Consider the following 12,488-nt stretch of genomic DNA (forward strand, 5'->3'; position numbering starts at 1 on the left):
TCATGTAGTCATGTTTGAAGTTGTTTATAAATGTTGGAAACTATGATCTCTTTAATCGTAGAGACATGTTGGTCTCTTCTTCCGGTACTAACTCCATAAGCTGCAGTTGCCTATAATTCGATCATTGTTTCCAACATTTATAAAGTTCACACATGAGCCACATATCTTGCCAAGGAGAAGACATTCTTAGAGGCTATGCCTTGACACTGCCAGTGTCACACTGGTAGGCTACTTTGATCTTTGCTAAGGATATGTGTTATATAAAACCTTGACGTGGTGATCTTGTGAAGATTGACTAAAACAGAGACTATCAACCATAGTTTTTTGTTTGTTAAACATGTAAATGTTTGGATCCGAAAATATGAAACATATAATTTTGGTTTAACATATGTAACTGATATTAATATGAGTTAGCTGTGGGATACGTAGACACGAGCGATATAAGCATGCTTGAGGAAGTCAACAAAATCCTAGGACGAAGAGAGCTTGTTTTTATTTTTATTTTCACAGAGTTCAGTTTCAGAGACAACCTTGAGACTCGAATAGTGCTGCTTCATTGTCTGAAACAGAGAGCCCAACAGAAAATCCTGCTCTCTCTTGTCTGTGATGGCTGGAGGAAGAAAGAATTCAAGAACATACTCATCGTCCCCTGTATACGTGCTCTTTAAGCAGACCGCGAAACAGCTCGTCAACTTGAACATGCGTGCATAATGTACTAATGGGTAGTCGGTTTTGCAGAACCGAGTAACATCCCTAGAGAAGCATAGATTTCCAGAGAGAAACGCCCTCCCAGCAACACCTTGTCCCTTCTGCAGATGGTGTTCAGCACAAGCGTCTCTGAAACCCCAAACATGAGCGTCCACAACATAAACAGCTAAATCACTGGTAGACATACAGACTTTCCCCATACAGCTCCCATCAAAGCTTGAACAACTTTTCTTAAAACCACCTCCAAAAGCTAGAACACTGCGATGCCTGCAAAGGACCCATGTCTGAGCTAAAGGCAGTTTGTAGGTCTCGCACACCACAGTCAGTATCTCCAAAATCTCAGCTAATGCATTTTGGCGATAATAAAGCCTTTATTTTTATTTTTTCCAAGACGTGCAAAATTAACAGTCATTTTGCGATTTGGTTCTCTAATTTTCTCAGCTAGTGGTAGTGAACCCAGGAGCTACTCTTTCATTATCATCTCGATTTCGTCGCTGCTTGTTTCCCTTTTCTCGAAGTCTCCACTAATTCTTCACTCAATCATTAACGAAATTCATATCCAGTTCTGTTGTTTTTTGCTAAATCCATGTCCAGTTCTGTTCTGGTTCAAGAAATTGGGAACGAGAAAGATGGGTCTTGAAGCTACTGTGGAAGAAAGAAGTTTTAGTCGTCTCCGACACAATACGAGGGGGGGTATTGAACTCCTTTTGTTTTTTTTTTTTAAATCGTTCAGAATTCCACCCCTAGAGGTATGATTTGTCTGTAATGTTTTTCAACTAAAAATATATTAAAAAGTCTCCTAGAATCAGATACAATAAAGTTTTCTAATTTTTTTTGTTATTTTGAATAACAGTAGGTTTGAAACAAGATTTACAAACTAGTGATTGAATAACAACAGATTGTGAATTATTTTAAATGATTTTACATGAATTTAAAGTTGAATAACAGAAGATTTGAGAAGATTTTTTAAAATCATTAAGTCAATAACAAGTGATTTTTAAAATACTACAAAACCTTTTAAAATACCAAGTTCAATACCCCCACCAGATGACTTTACTAACTCACATTTTCACCACGACAGATGACTTTACTAACTCACATTTTCTTTTGACAGAAACTATTGTGTAGCTTCTATTTATTTAAAGACTCTAAAGATTCGCAATCTTTTAGAAACATTCTTCAATTATTATTATATGGAACCAAATATCATCCGGACGAACGGACCGGACCATTGTGTATTTCATCAGTTCAGGGTCAAGAGGACTCAGGTCGGACCGGATTCGGGTCATTCGTCATTCTAACCTTAACAACTTTTTTTAATAAGCAAAAAGAAAAACCAAAATTGTTCGAATTTTTGTTGTAAACAAAGACAACAACCAACTTGTTTAGCTTCTGTTTTTGTTCTTTAATTGATGGAGGATTCTGACACCAGACAGAAGAAGTACTATAGGCTAGTTCTGCTTTTTTCTCTAGTAAAAAGAGAGAGAGAGAAAAGAAAAAACAACACATTAAAATCTGTGACAACATCTCTCACGTGCTCTCTCTCTCTCTCTCTCTCTCTCTCTCTCTCTCTCTCTAATTGCAGCAGTTTGTATCCAAATCCACGCGCCTTTTTCTTTTCTCTCTCTCTCTCTCTCTCTCTCAGTAGATTAATCAAAGCTTTGAAACCAGTTTCCAGTTTCACTTCGCCTCTCCTCAGATCCGTCCCCTGAAAGCTCTGTACGTGTCTTCAAATCTCTCATCTCTTTAGTTTCCTTTCATGATTTCTCGATTACCTTGGAGATTAAGCTAAATTTTTGTGGGTTAGGGTTTCTTTTTAGAAATCGGGGTAATGACACATTTGTGTTTTTTGATCTCTTGTTCCTTCTTCGTTTCCAAACCCAGTTTTGTTGTTTCAACCTCTGACATCTTTTTCGTCTATTGTTTTTATATCTTCGATTTTAAAGTTTTGAATTTTGAATTTGAAAAATGTATTATTAGGTTTCTCCTTTGCCCTTTTTTTGTTACTTAGAATGTTTTTTATATTTTATTTTTGCTCGTCTCCTTTATTTTGTCTTGGTTTATAGTAACTTTGGGTGCTCTAGGGTTTACAAAAAAAAATTGAAGCTTTTATGTTCTCTTCTTTTGATGTTCTAACACCATCTGCTTCTGTGAAGGTTTGCAGAGAGAATGGGGTTTATCTCAAGGAATGTTTTCCCGGCGTGTGAGAGTATGTGCATTTGCTGTCCAGCTCTCAGGTCGAGATCTCGTCAGCCCGTCAAGCGTTACAAGAAACTGCTGGGTGAGATCTTCCCTAAATCCCCTGTAAGTGTCCTCCTTTAACCTCACTTCGTTAAAAAGTTTCCACTTTTCACTTGTGTTTTGGTAACATCTTTGGTATAGGTTTTGATTTGAGAGTTTGAAACGTGCTTCGGGGTATATTTTCAACTTATTTTTTATGAATGTTCTGTAGGATGGTACACCAAATGAGAGGAAGATTGTCAAATTGTGTGAGTATGCTGCCAAGAACCCCATCCGTATCCCTAAGGTATAGTTTTGGTTTTTGAATCTTGCTACTTAGTTGGTGAGGAGGACTCTTGTGTTTAAGTTCTGTTCAGCATATTCTGTTTTGTTGCTGTCACAGATCGCTAAGTTTCTTGAAGAGAGGTGTTACAAGGACCTTCGATCTGAACAGATGAAGTTCATTAATATTGTTACCGAGGCTTACAACAAAATGCTTTGCCATTGCAAGGATCAGATGTAAGCTTTCTAATATCTGGTTGTTTTAGGAACGCAAAATTCGTAGCAACATCTATTGCATCATTACTTTGATGATTATTAAACACTTGCCTGTTTTGTTTTCCTCTTATTTAAGGGCTTATTTTGCTACAAGTTTGCTGAATGTGGTTACGGAACTACTTGAAAATTCAAAGCTGGACACACCGACCATTCTCGGATGCCAAACATTGACGAGGTTCATTTACAGTCAGGTAAAATGTTATTGAAGAACATTAGGAGAACTATGCATACTGAGGCTTTGACTGATTTAACAATTCAGAATGTTCATGGCTTCTACACTTATGCTAGTCCATGTTGAAAACGTGAAACTTCTCACTCTTCATCTGGTATGAACAGGTTGATGGAACTTATACTCACAGCATTGAAAAATTTGCCCTCAAAGTTTGTGCATTGGCTCGTGAAGAAGGTGAAGAACATCAAAAGCTGTGTCTGAGAGCATCTGGCCTGCAGTGCCTTTCAGCGATGGTACTAGAACTAGTTCTTTTAATCTTCCAAATTCAGTCAATCTTACTCCCAAAAGTTTCTGTCCGGTTTTAACAAGTGTTTCTTATATTTGCTTCTTCATCAGGTGTGGTTTATGGGAGAGTTTTCACATATATTTGCTGCTGTTGATGAGATTGTACATGCCACTCTTGATAATTACGAGGCAAACATGATTGTTCAGACCAACGAAGACAGAGAAGAGCAAAATTGTAACTGGGTAAATGAAGTGATTAGATGTGAAGGCCGAGGGACAGCAGTTTGTAATAGCCCTAGCTACATGATTGTCAGACCAAGAACAGCAAGAAAAGATCCGACTCTGTTGACCAAGTAACTGACTTAATCCTCTGTTTGTTGCTATGATATCTTCTTTTTTCTTCTGTTTGTTAATTGCCTTATTCTCTTTTAATTGTTTTAGAGAAGAGACTGAGATGCCCAAAGTTTGGGCACAGATATGTCTTCAGAGGATGGTTGACCTGGCTAAAGAAAGCACAACTCTGCGGCAAATCTTGGATCCTATGTTCAGCTATTTTAATTCTAGACGCCAGTGGACTCCCCCAAATGGGCTGGCCGTGATTGTTCTGTCTGATGCAGTATACTTGATGGAAACCTCTGGTACCTTCTTTATGTCTTGTTTTTTTTTGTTAGAATATTAGGTCTTTGTCTAGACACGTATGTGTACTCATAGCTGTGTTTCTTTATATATATTAGGTAGTCAGCAATTGGTGTTGTCGACTGTTGTACGTCATCTTGACAATAAGCATGTTGCCAATGACCCTGAGTTCAAGGCTTATATCATACAAGTTGCTGGTTGTCTAGCAAAGCTGATCAGGACCAGCTCGTATCTTAGGGACATAAGTTTTGTTAATGACTTGTGTCGGCACCTGAGGAAAAGCTTTCAGGCAACAGCTAGATCAATTGGAGATGAGGAACTCAACTTGAACGTGATGCTTCAAAATTCTATTGAAGATTGTCTGCGGGAGATAGCCAAAGGAATTGTTAATACACAGCCCCTATTTGATATGATGGCTGTTTCAGTCGAGGGTCTTCCTTCTTCAGGAATTGTTTCACGCGCAGCGGTTGGATCGCTGTTGATACTTGCTCATGCAATGTCTTCAGCTTTATCGCCATCTATGCGTTCACAACAGGTGAACTATAGTTTTTTTTTTGTTTCTTCTTAGTTTCTAACATTATCTTTTACAGATTTTTTCATCCTTATTTAATTTTTATACAGGTTTTCCCAGACGGACTTCTTGATGCGCTTCTAAAAGCAATGCTGCATCCAAATGTCGAAACCCGTGTAGGAGCGCATGAAATATTTTCAGTAATACTGTTGCAAAGTTCTGGTCAGTCTCAGGCTGGACTTGCATCAGTGAGAGCTTCTGGCTATCTTAATGAATCAAGAAACTGGAGGAGTGATACAACATCTGCCTTCACATCTATTACTGCTCGATTAGACAAGCTCAGGAAGGATAAGGATGGTGCCAAGATTGAGAAGAACGGTTATAATAATAATACTCACGAAGATCTTAAGAACTACAAATCGTCCCCAAACTTTCACAAGTTGAATTCCATAATTGATAGGACTGCTGGATTTATTAATTTAGCTGATATGGTAATATTTTTTTCTTTGCTTACAATTGGATGTTATGTTCTATATAGGATCATCACATGTTTTTGCAATTGTCTGATAATGTCTGGTGATGCAGTTACCATCAATGATGAAGTTTACCGAAGATCAAATCGGGCAATTGTTATCTGCATTTTGGATACAATCAACTCTACCCGATGTCTTACCTTCCAACATTGAAGCTATTGCTCATTCTATCAGCTTGGTGCTTCTTTCCTTGCGGTTGAAGGTCAACATAAAGTTTCATCTTTGCTGGCTATTAATGTTTCACTTTCATGATCATACTTAAGCTTCTCATGATCATTTTTTATTGCAGAATCCTGATGACGGGCTTGTTGTTCGAGCCTTCCAGCTGCTCTTCTCACTGAGGAATCTTTCTTTGGACCTTAATAACGGTATTGATTATTGATACTCTCTTAAATTGATCAATGTATTAGAAATGGCTTATGGTAAACCAAACTTTCTTCATTGCCAGGCTCATTACCCACAGTTTGCAAGCGGTTGGTCCTTATTTTATCCACAAGTACGCTGATGTTCGCTGCCAAAATATATCAGATTCCTCATATTTGTGAAATGCTGAAGACCCAAGTTCCTGGTGATGTGAGTTCTCAATGTTTTGTTTTTGAATTATTATTTTCATCCATGGAGATTGTGTGCTCAATTTTATATATCAGATTCCTCATAACTTGATTATGTGCTCAATTTTATTCAGATGGATCCCTATCTATTCGTTGGTGATGACTTACAACTTCACGTAAGACCACAGGCAAATATGAAAGATTTTGGATCCTCGGGTGATAGCCAGATGGCTACTTCAATGCTGTTTGAGATGCGAAGCAAAGTAGAACTGTCCAACACTATTATAACCGATATTATCGCAAAAAATCTACATAAGATTTCTAAGGTAATTCTTATATTTTCTGTTTCTCAATGAGCATTAGCTCTGATCAATGGCTTTAGGCACCAGAAAAGAGTATAAACCTGGTGATTCTTGTGCTGATTTGGTTTTTATATATTTTCTTGTTAAGCTCGAGGAAGCTGATGTGAAGATGCAACTCTCGGAGCCATTCACACCTGATGATGCCTTTATGTTTGGATCACGGCCAAATGTTGAACCTCAACCAAACCAAAGTATCTCTAAGGAATCGCTATCCTTCGATGAGGTAAACTATTCTCTGAAGACCCATATTCTTTGGGATATTGATGATAAAAGCAACTGTAGACACTTGTGTTTCTTTTTATCACAGGACATACCTGCAGGTTCAATGGCTGAGGACGAAGTGACGAGTGAACTCTCTGTGCGTTTTCCCCCAAGAGGATCTCCTTCACCATCTATTCCTCAAGTTATCAGCATTGGCCAGCTTATGGAATCTGTAAGTGTAGACCGCATTCGGCATAAAGAAGAAACTGGCTGATATATAGATATCTATGTTGTCTTATGATTTTGGTTTGTTATTTGTTATCTAGGCGCTTGAGGTGGCTGGTCAAGTGGTTGTGTCATCTGTCTCTACTTCACCGCTTCCTTATGACACAATGACTAACCGCTGTGAAACATTTGGGACTGGTACTAGACAGAAGCTCTCAAGGTGGTTGGCTACTGAGAACCGCCAGATGAATGGTCTCTACAGAAACTCACCAGAGGAATCATATGCACTTGAGAAGGTACGTAACAGCTGAGTTGGAGTAGATATTTCATCTTCAAAGATTTCGAGTTCGATTGTTTTTTCATACCAAAACCTACTTATAGTAAACAGATTAGAACTACAAACTGTTGAAATCTGCTATGGTCCTCAATCATAGTGAGAAAGGTCTTAACTTACATATGGGCTGTTTAAGAGAAAGGTTGAAACTTTATGATACGAGGCTTACATATTGATACGCTGTGTTACAGGTAGTAGAAGATGGGAACATCTATGGGAGAGAATCTGGAGTGTTGCAGGATTCATGGTCCACGATGAGACTACCTCCAGCTAGTCCCTTTGACAATTTCCTCAAAGCAGCAGGAGCTGGAAGATGATTCAACTAACTTCGTAATATTTAAATCTCTGTAGAAAGTGTGTAATCTTGTTGTTGTTATTGGGTTTGTAGAGAGCTAATCTAGGCACAAGCACGATGCTTCTCTGTTTCAAAACAGACACATGTGGTAGTGATCTGGAATCAGTAGTTGTCAGTAGTAAGTAATGCCGTTAGGACAAGAATGTTACTGTTGTTGTTATGATCTATTCCATTAGAGAACAAATGCTCAATCTACTAGTATAATGTATCAGATTCTCTATATTAAACTCATCATCAAACAAAATCGATGATTTAAAAGTTCATATCTTTTACTAATGACGGTGAACTAGACTGGCCCGGTTTAGGTTCCAATGAACCGACATTAAAACGACGGCGTATGTCGTAAAGCAAAATGGTGGTGTTGTTCTCTCTCTCTCTCTCTGCCTTTAAAATTGGGGTTTTGCTTCGTCGGGGGTTTATGAAGGGCTTTGATAGTAATCTTCGTTTACAGGCTTCTTCTTCTCCAGAATTCTCCAATGGTTTCTTGCCTAAAAGGCAAAACTTTATAAACCTCAATCTCAGAAATTGCTATCACAGATCTTTCTCTCCCACCATGTTAAAGCTCTTCACTTCTTCCGCTTCTCGAGTCCATCATTTGACTCCTGCAATTAGGGTCGGGTCTACTAGCCCTGTGGAGTCTCCATTGTTCAAAGCGTTGAGTCAGCTTACTGGGTGGAATCGGAGATCTGCTTCTTTAGGTCAACGTGCTTTCTTCTGCTCCGAGCCTACCGATGGAGAGGCGGCGGCTGAGGCTGAAGCTAAGGCGGTCGAGTCCGATTCTGAAGGGTCTGACTCAAAATCGTCGTCTGCGATTGTGCCCACTAGCCCTAGGCCCGAGGATTGTTTAACGGTTAGTTTAATTTTTGTAGGATTATATATGCTTTGTCTTTCTAATCGCAATGTATATATATATATATGCTTTGATGGATCGTTGGCAGTTTAACTCTAGAGGCAAAATCTTATCCTTGCTGAAATGATTTCAAAGTTTTAAACTTTGGTCTTTTGAGATGCTTTTCATCTTTGTTTAAGCTTATGTTATTGTATGCTGTTTCCATGGTGGTTTTGTATTGCTTTTTTTGAATTTGGATTTGGTGGTTTTTAGTTATTAGTCAGAGCAAAACCAGAGGCTTTTTGTTTGTGACTTAATATACATTTCAGTTAGACTTATGCTTTCTGTTGTTAAATTGCAGGTTCTAGCATTGCCGGTGCCGCATAGGCCTCTTTTTCCTGGTTTTTACATGCCAATCTATGTCAAGGTATGTCAATTCATCCTTTTCTGGCCTTTCAACATTTTGTTAAGATGTTTATACCCAAAAATTTCATTGAATTCTCTCTATGTTGGACTGTATCTAGCCTTAGAGCTAGAGTCAGTATCTTCTCTTTTTGGTGCTCTGTAGACCCAGCATCACCGATTACCAAAGTTGACACCTCAGCTTCTTTTGAAATCTGCTGGTTACTTTTCGAGTATATATAGCTATTTTAGCGGCATTTGATGCATTATTAACTACATCATTGTTTCTTATATTATAATCTTTCCTGCTTGGTTCATTTGATGAATGTGGGCAAAATTGCTAGAACTATTTCTCTCTAACTATAGTGGTAACTTTAACTTTATAGTTTGGGAGATGCGCATTTTTTGCCTCTGACCACCATGTGCTTTTTTCTGGTTTGCAGGATCCTAAAGTACTCGCAGCCTTACAGGAGAGCAGAAGACGACAAGCTCCATATGCCGGAGCTTTCCTTCTGAAGGATGACCCATCAGCTGATTCATCTTCAACCACTGATGCAGAAAAAAATATAAATGAGCTAAAAGGGAAAGAGTTACTTAACCGGCTTCACGAAGTTGGCACACTTGCTCAGGTAGTGTTGCTGCTACTTCTCTTTAATGTCTGTTTGGTGTCTGTGTGATCAAATCAAATAGCATAACAAGCATTACAATTTCCTTGCTGATTTTCCAGATTTCAAGTATCCAAGGTGACCAAGTTATCCTTGTTGGTCATAGGCGACTTCGCATAACAGAGATGGTAAGTCGGTAGAGTAACAGGGTTTTCCATACATGGTAGAATTAAAGTTAGGAAAGAATTCAAAGTTCAAATGCCTAGCGATTACACCTTTTGTGTCCTTTGGTTAATCGAGTTACTTTTTATTAAGGGAGAATTTTTTTTCTTTATACAGGTGAGTGAGGAACCACTTACCGTCAAAGTCGATCATCTTAAGGTATAATTTCCTTTTATGCTTTTCCTCTTATGATATGAGACTTCTGTTTATTTTTTCCTTTTTCTTTTTGAAATTCTTAAGTCAGGAACCTTTTTTCTTGTTCTCTGTGCAGGATAACCCATTTGACATGGACGATGATGTCATCAAGGCAACATCCTTTGAAGTTATTTCAACGCTTAGGGATGTACTTAAGACAAGTTCATTATGGAGAGATCACGTTCAGACATATACCCAGGCATGTTCTCTTCATAATTTTCACATGTGCAGGTAAAAACTTTCAGGACGCCTGTCTTAGTAGATTTCTTTCAAACTTGTGTAGCATATAGGTGATTTCACGTATCCACGATTAGCCGATTTTGGAGCTGCGATATGTGGTGCAAATAGGCACCAAGCTCAAGAAGTTCTTGAAGAACTGGATGTAAGTAGTTACACTATTCTTGTAGTTGTATGGGTTTCCATTCTTGTTCAATCTCTCATCTCTACCTTTATTGACCCAGGTTCACAAACGTCTGCGGTTGACGCTGGAATTGATGAAAAAAGAAATGGAAATTAGCAAGATTCAGGTACTATTTCTGGGGCTACTTATCCGCTAGCTGTTTGAATGAAATATGATTCAAATCTTTTGAGCCATATAGGAAACCATAGCAAAAGCAATTGAAGAAAAAATTAGCGGTGAGCAACGCCGGTACTTACTAAATGAGCAGCTCAAGGCTATAAAGAAGGTATGTTTCATCCCGCCTCACAAATTTTGCTTGTATTTTTCGTCAACTCAACATAATGTCAGTGGTATATATCATATTTGGTTTATTCATTTAAGTGATCCAATGCAGGAGCTTGGTGTGGAGACCGATGATAAATCTGCACTTTCTGGTCGGTACTAACTTAGTATCTTCAATTTTATGTATTCATTTATATCACCGTTAGAGCTTTATAATTTCACTGCCTTATGCATTCGTGATGCGTCAGTGTCTTTGGTATGAGTTCAGAGACCAGTATACTGTTATTTGTAAGACAACTGCAACTGATATTCTGTTCATTACTGCAGCAAAGTTTAGGGAAAGGATTGAGCCGAACAAGGAAAAAATTCCAGCGCATGTATTACAAGTCATAGAAGAAGAGCTTACAAAACTGCAGCTGTTAGAGGCGAGTTCAAGCGAGTTTAACGTGACCCGTAACTACCTAGATTGGTTGACCATATTACCATGGGGAAACTTCAGGTAATTTACTCTTGCTTTATCTTGTAACTTTATTATTTAAGTAAAGCAGCAGCTAGTCTTTATGAGGGACTGACAAAGAGAGGGATGAGCATCCGTGCTCATCACATGGTACCATATGTATTTGCTTTGTGTTCACTGATTGAGGAATCTATTTTATCAAATTTGCAGTGATGAAAATTTTGATGTTGTGCGGGCACAAAAAATTCTGGATGAGGATCACTATGGCTTATCTGACGTAAAGGAAAGAATACTGGAATTTATTGCGGTTGGAAGACTTAGAGGCACTTCACAAGGTATGATACTCGCACAGTAGTTGTGGCCCTTTCTGATTGATTTTGAATGATGAAAAAGAACTTGTCCTGGACTATCACCAGGGAAAATCATCTGCCTCTCCGGCCCTCCTGGAGTTGGTAAAACTAGTATTGGTCGTTCTATCGCACGCGCTCTTAATCGCAAGTTTTTCCGGTTCTCTGTTGGAGGGTTAGCAGATGTCGCTGAGATCAAGGTATAGCTCATTTTTTTCTTTACTTGCAAAGTTTAGTCAAATGATTTCGATTAAATTCTGTCATAGAAACAATAAATCATTCTCGTAATAACGTGTTTAGGGGCATCGTCGAACATATGTTGGCGCCATGCCTGGAAAGATGGTGCAATGTCTAAAGAGTGTAGGGACATCAAATCCTCTTGTTCTAATCGATGAGATTGATAAGGTAATATATCTTTAGTATTGTGAGTTTGTGACTAGCTTCCTGAAGTTGGTAGTCACATATGTACCTTCTTTTATTCCATCGATACAATACTGTTCATCATTAGTTAAGAAAGTCAACTTTCTATGCAATAAAAGTGTTATATATTGTTCCTTGGCAGCTTGGGAAAGGCCATGCTGGTGACCCAGCCAGTGCTTTGTTGGAGCTTCTGGATCCAGAGCAAAATGCAAATTTTCTGGACCACTATCTCGACGTTACTATTGACCTATCAAAGGTTATTAATGTGGATACCATTTTGTTTCATATGGTTCTAGGATGTCTGCTAATTGCTGATCCATTTCCCTACAGGTTTTATTTGTGTGCACAGCAAATGTGATAGACATGATTCCAAATCCTCTGCTAGACAGAATGGAGGTGATTTCTATTGCTGGGTATATCACTGATGAGAAAGTTCATATCGCAAGAGACTATTTGGAAAAAACTGCACTTGGAGATTGTGGCGTCAAACCTGAACAGGTCTCACTTTAATCCTATTCTCCAATTGTGTCTCTTTTAATTTCGGGGAGTAATTGTCAATGAATCAAATACTTTTAGGATTTGCTCAATTTGTTCATACTATCTGCAGGTTGAGGTGAGTGATGCAGCTCTTCTTTCATTGATAGAAAATTACTGCAGAGAAGCAGGTGTTAGGAATCT

General features: G+C 38.4%; 2 protein-coding genes across 7 annotated transcripts in view; both read left to right on the top strand.

Annotated features, from left to right (window-relative positions):
* LOC104736707 lies at positions 2,251-7,880 on the top strand. 2 transcript variants are annotated; one of them, XM_010456743.2, is made up of 18 exons: positions 2,251-2,427; positions 2,873-3,012; positions 3,161-3,235; positions 3,332-3,447; positions 3,563-3,677; positions 3,823-3,951; positions 4,055-4,296; positions 4,385-4,581; positions 4,678-5,114; positions 5,201-5,581; positions 5,676-5,825; positions 5,913-5,991; positions 6,072-6,196; positions 6,309-6,500; positions 6,625-6,759; positions 6,844-6,969; positions 7,064-7,258; positions 7,488-7,880. In XM_010456743.2, the coding sequence occupies exons 2-18, from the start codon at positions 2,878-2,880 to the stop codon at positions 7,611-7,613; spliced, it is 2,955 nt and encodes a 984-aa protein (XP_010455045.1). In that variant the 5' UTR covers positions 2,251-2,427; positions 2,873-2,877; the 3' UTR covers positions 7,614-7,880. The 2 variants fall into 2 exon arrangements, with proteins under 2 accessions (XP_010455045.1, XP_010455044.1); XM_010456742.2 differs by having other exon boundaries at positions 2,252-2,427; positions 2,865-3,012.
* LOC104736710 (lon protease homolog 1, mitochondrial-like) overlaps positions 8,033-12,488 on the top strand; it is an 8,211-nt gene continuing 3,755 nt past the window's right edge. Inside the window, exons 1-17 of one of the 5 annotated variants that reach the window (XM_019234471.1) lie at positions 8,033-8,501; positions 8,842-8,907; positions 9,326-9,511; positions 9,610-9,675; positions 9,827-9,868; positions 9,981-10,103; positions 10,188-10,286; positions 10,366-10,431; positions 10,504-10,590; positions 10,699-10,738; positions 10,914-11,085; positions 11,254-11,378; positions 11,460-11,590; positions 11,691-11,795; positions 11,953-12,066; positions 12,141-12,308; positions 12,418-12,475. In XM_019234471.1, the coding sequence (XP_019090016.1) occupies positions 8,070-8,501; positions 8,842-8,907; positions 9,326-9,511; positions 9,610-9,675; positions 9,827-9,868; positions 9,981-10,103; positions 10,188-10,286; positions 10,366-10,431; positions 10,504-10,590; positions 10,699-10,738; positions 10,914-11,085; positions 11,254-11,378; positions 11,460-11,590; positions 11,691-11,795; positions 11,953-12,066; positions 12,141-12,308; positions 12,418-12,475 (2,080 nt within the window). In that variant the 5' untranslated portion in view covers positions 8,033-8,069. The remainder of the gene's footprint in view (positions 8,502-8,841; positions 8,908-9,325; positions 9,512-9,609; positions 9,676-9,826; positions 9,869-9,980; positions 10,104-10,187; positions 10,287-10,365; positions 10,432-10,503; positions 10,591-10,698; positions 10,739-10,913; positions 11,086-11,253; positions 11,379-11,459; positions 11,591-11,690; positions 11,796-11,952; positions 12,067-12,140; positions 12,309-12,417; positions 12,476-12,488) is intronic. The other 4 variants (XM_010456745.2, XM_010456749.2, XM_010456746.2 and 1 more) reach the window with 4 other exon arrangements.

The sequence above is a fragment of the Camelina sativa genome, chromosome 13 (genome assembly GCF_000633955.1).
Source record: "Camelina sativa cultivar DH55 chromosome 13, Cs, whole genome shotgun sequence".
Taxonomy (NCBI): Eukaryota; Viridiplantae; Streptophyta; class Magnoliopsida; order Brassicales; family Brassicaceae; genus Camelina; species Camelina sativa.

Excerpts from the sequence above, each read along its gene's own strand:
- LOC104736707 (XM_010456743.2), top strand. The coding sequence starts at position 2,878 with ATGGGGTTTATCTCAAGGAATGTTTTCCCGGCGTGTGAGAGTATGTGC. Across the intron at positions 3,952-4,054 it reads TGCAGTGCCTTTCAGCGATG|GTGTGGTTTATGGGAGAGTT; the intron begins GTACTAGAACTA and ends CTTCTTCATCAG. Across the intron at positions 4,582-4,677 it reads ATACTTGATGGAAACCTCTG|GTAGTCAGCAATTGGTGTTG; the intron begins GTACCTTCTTTA and ends TATATATATTAG.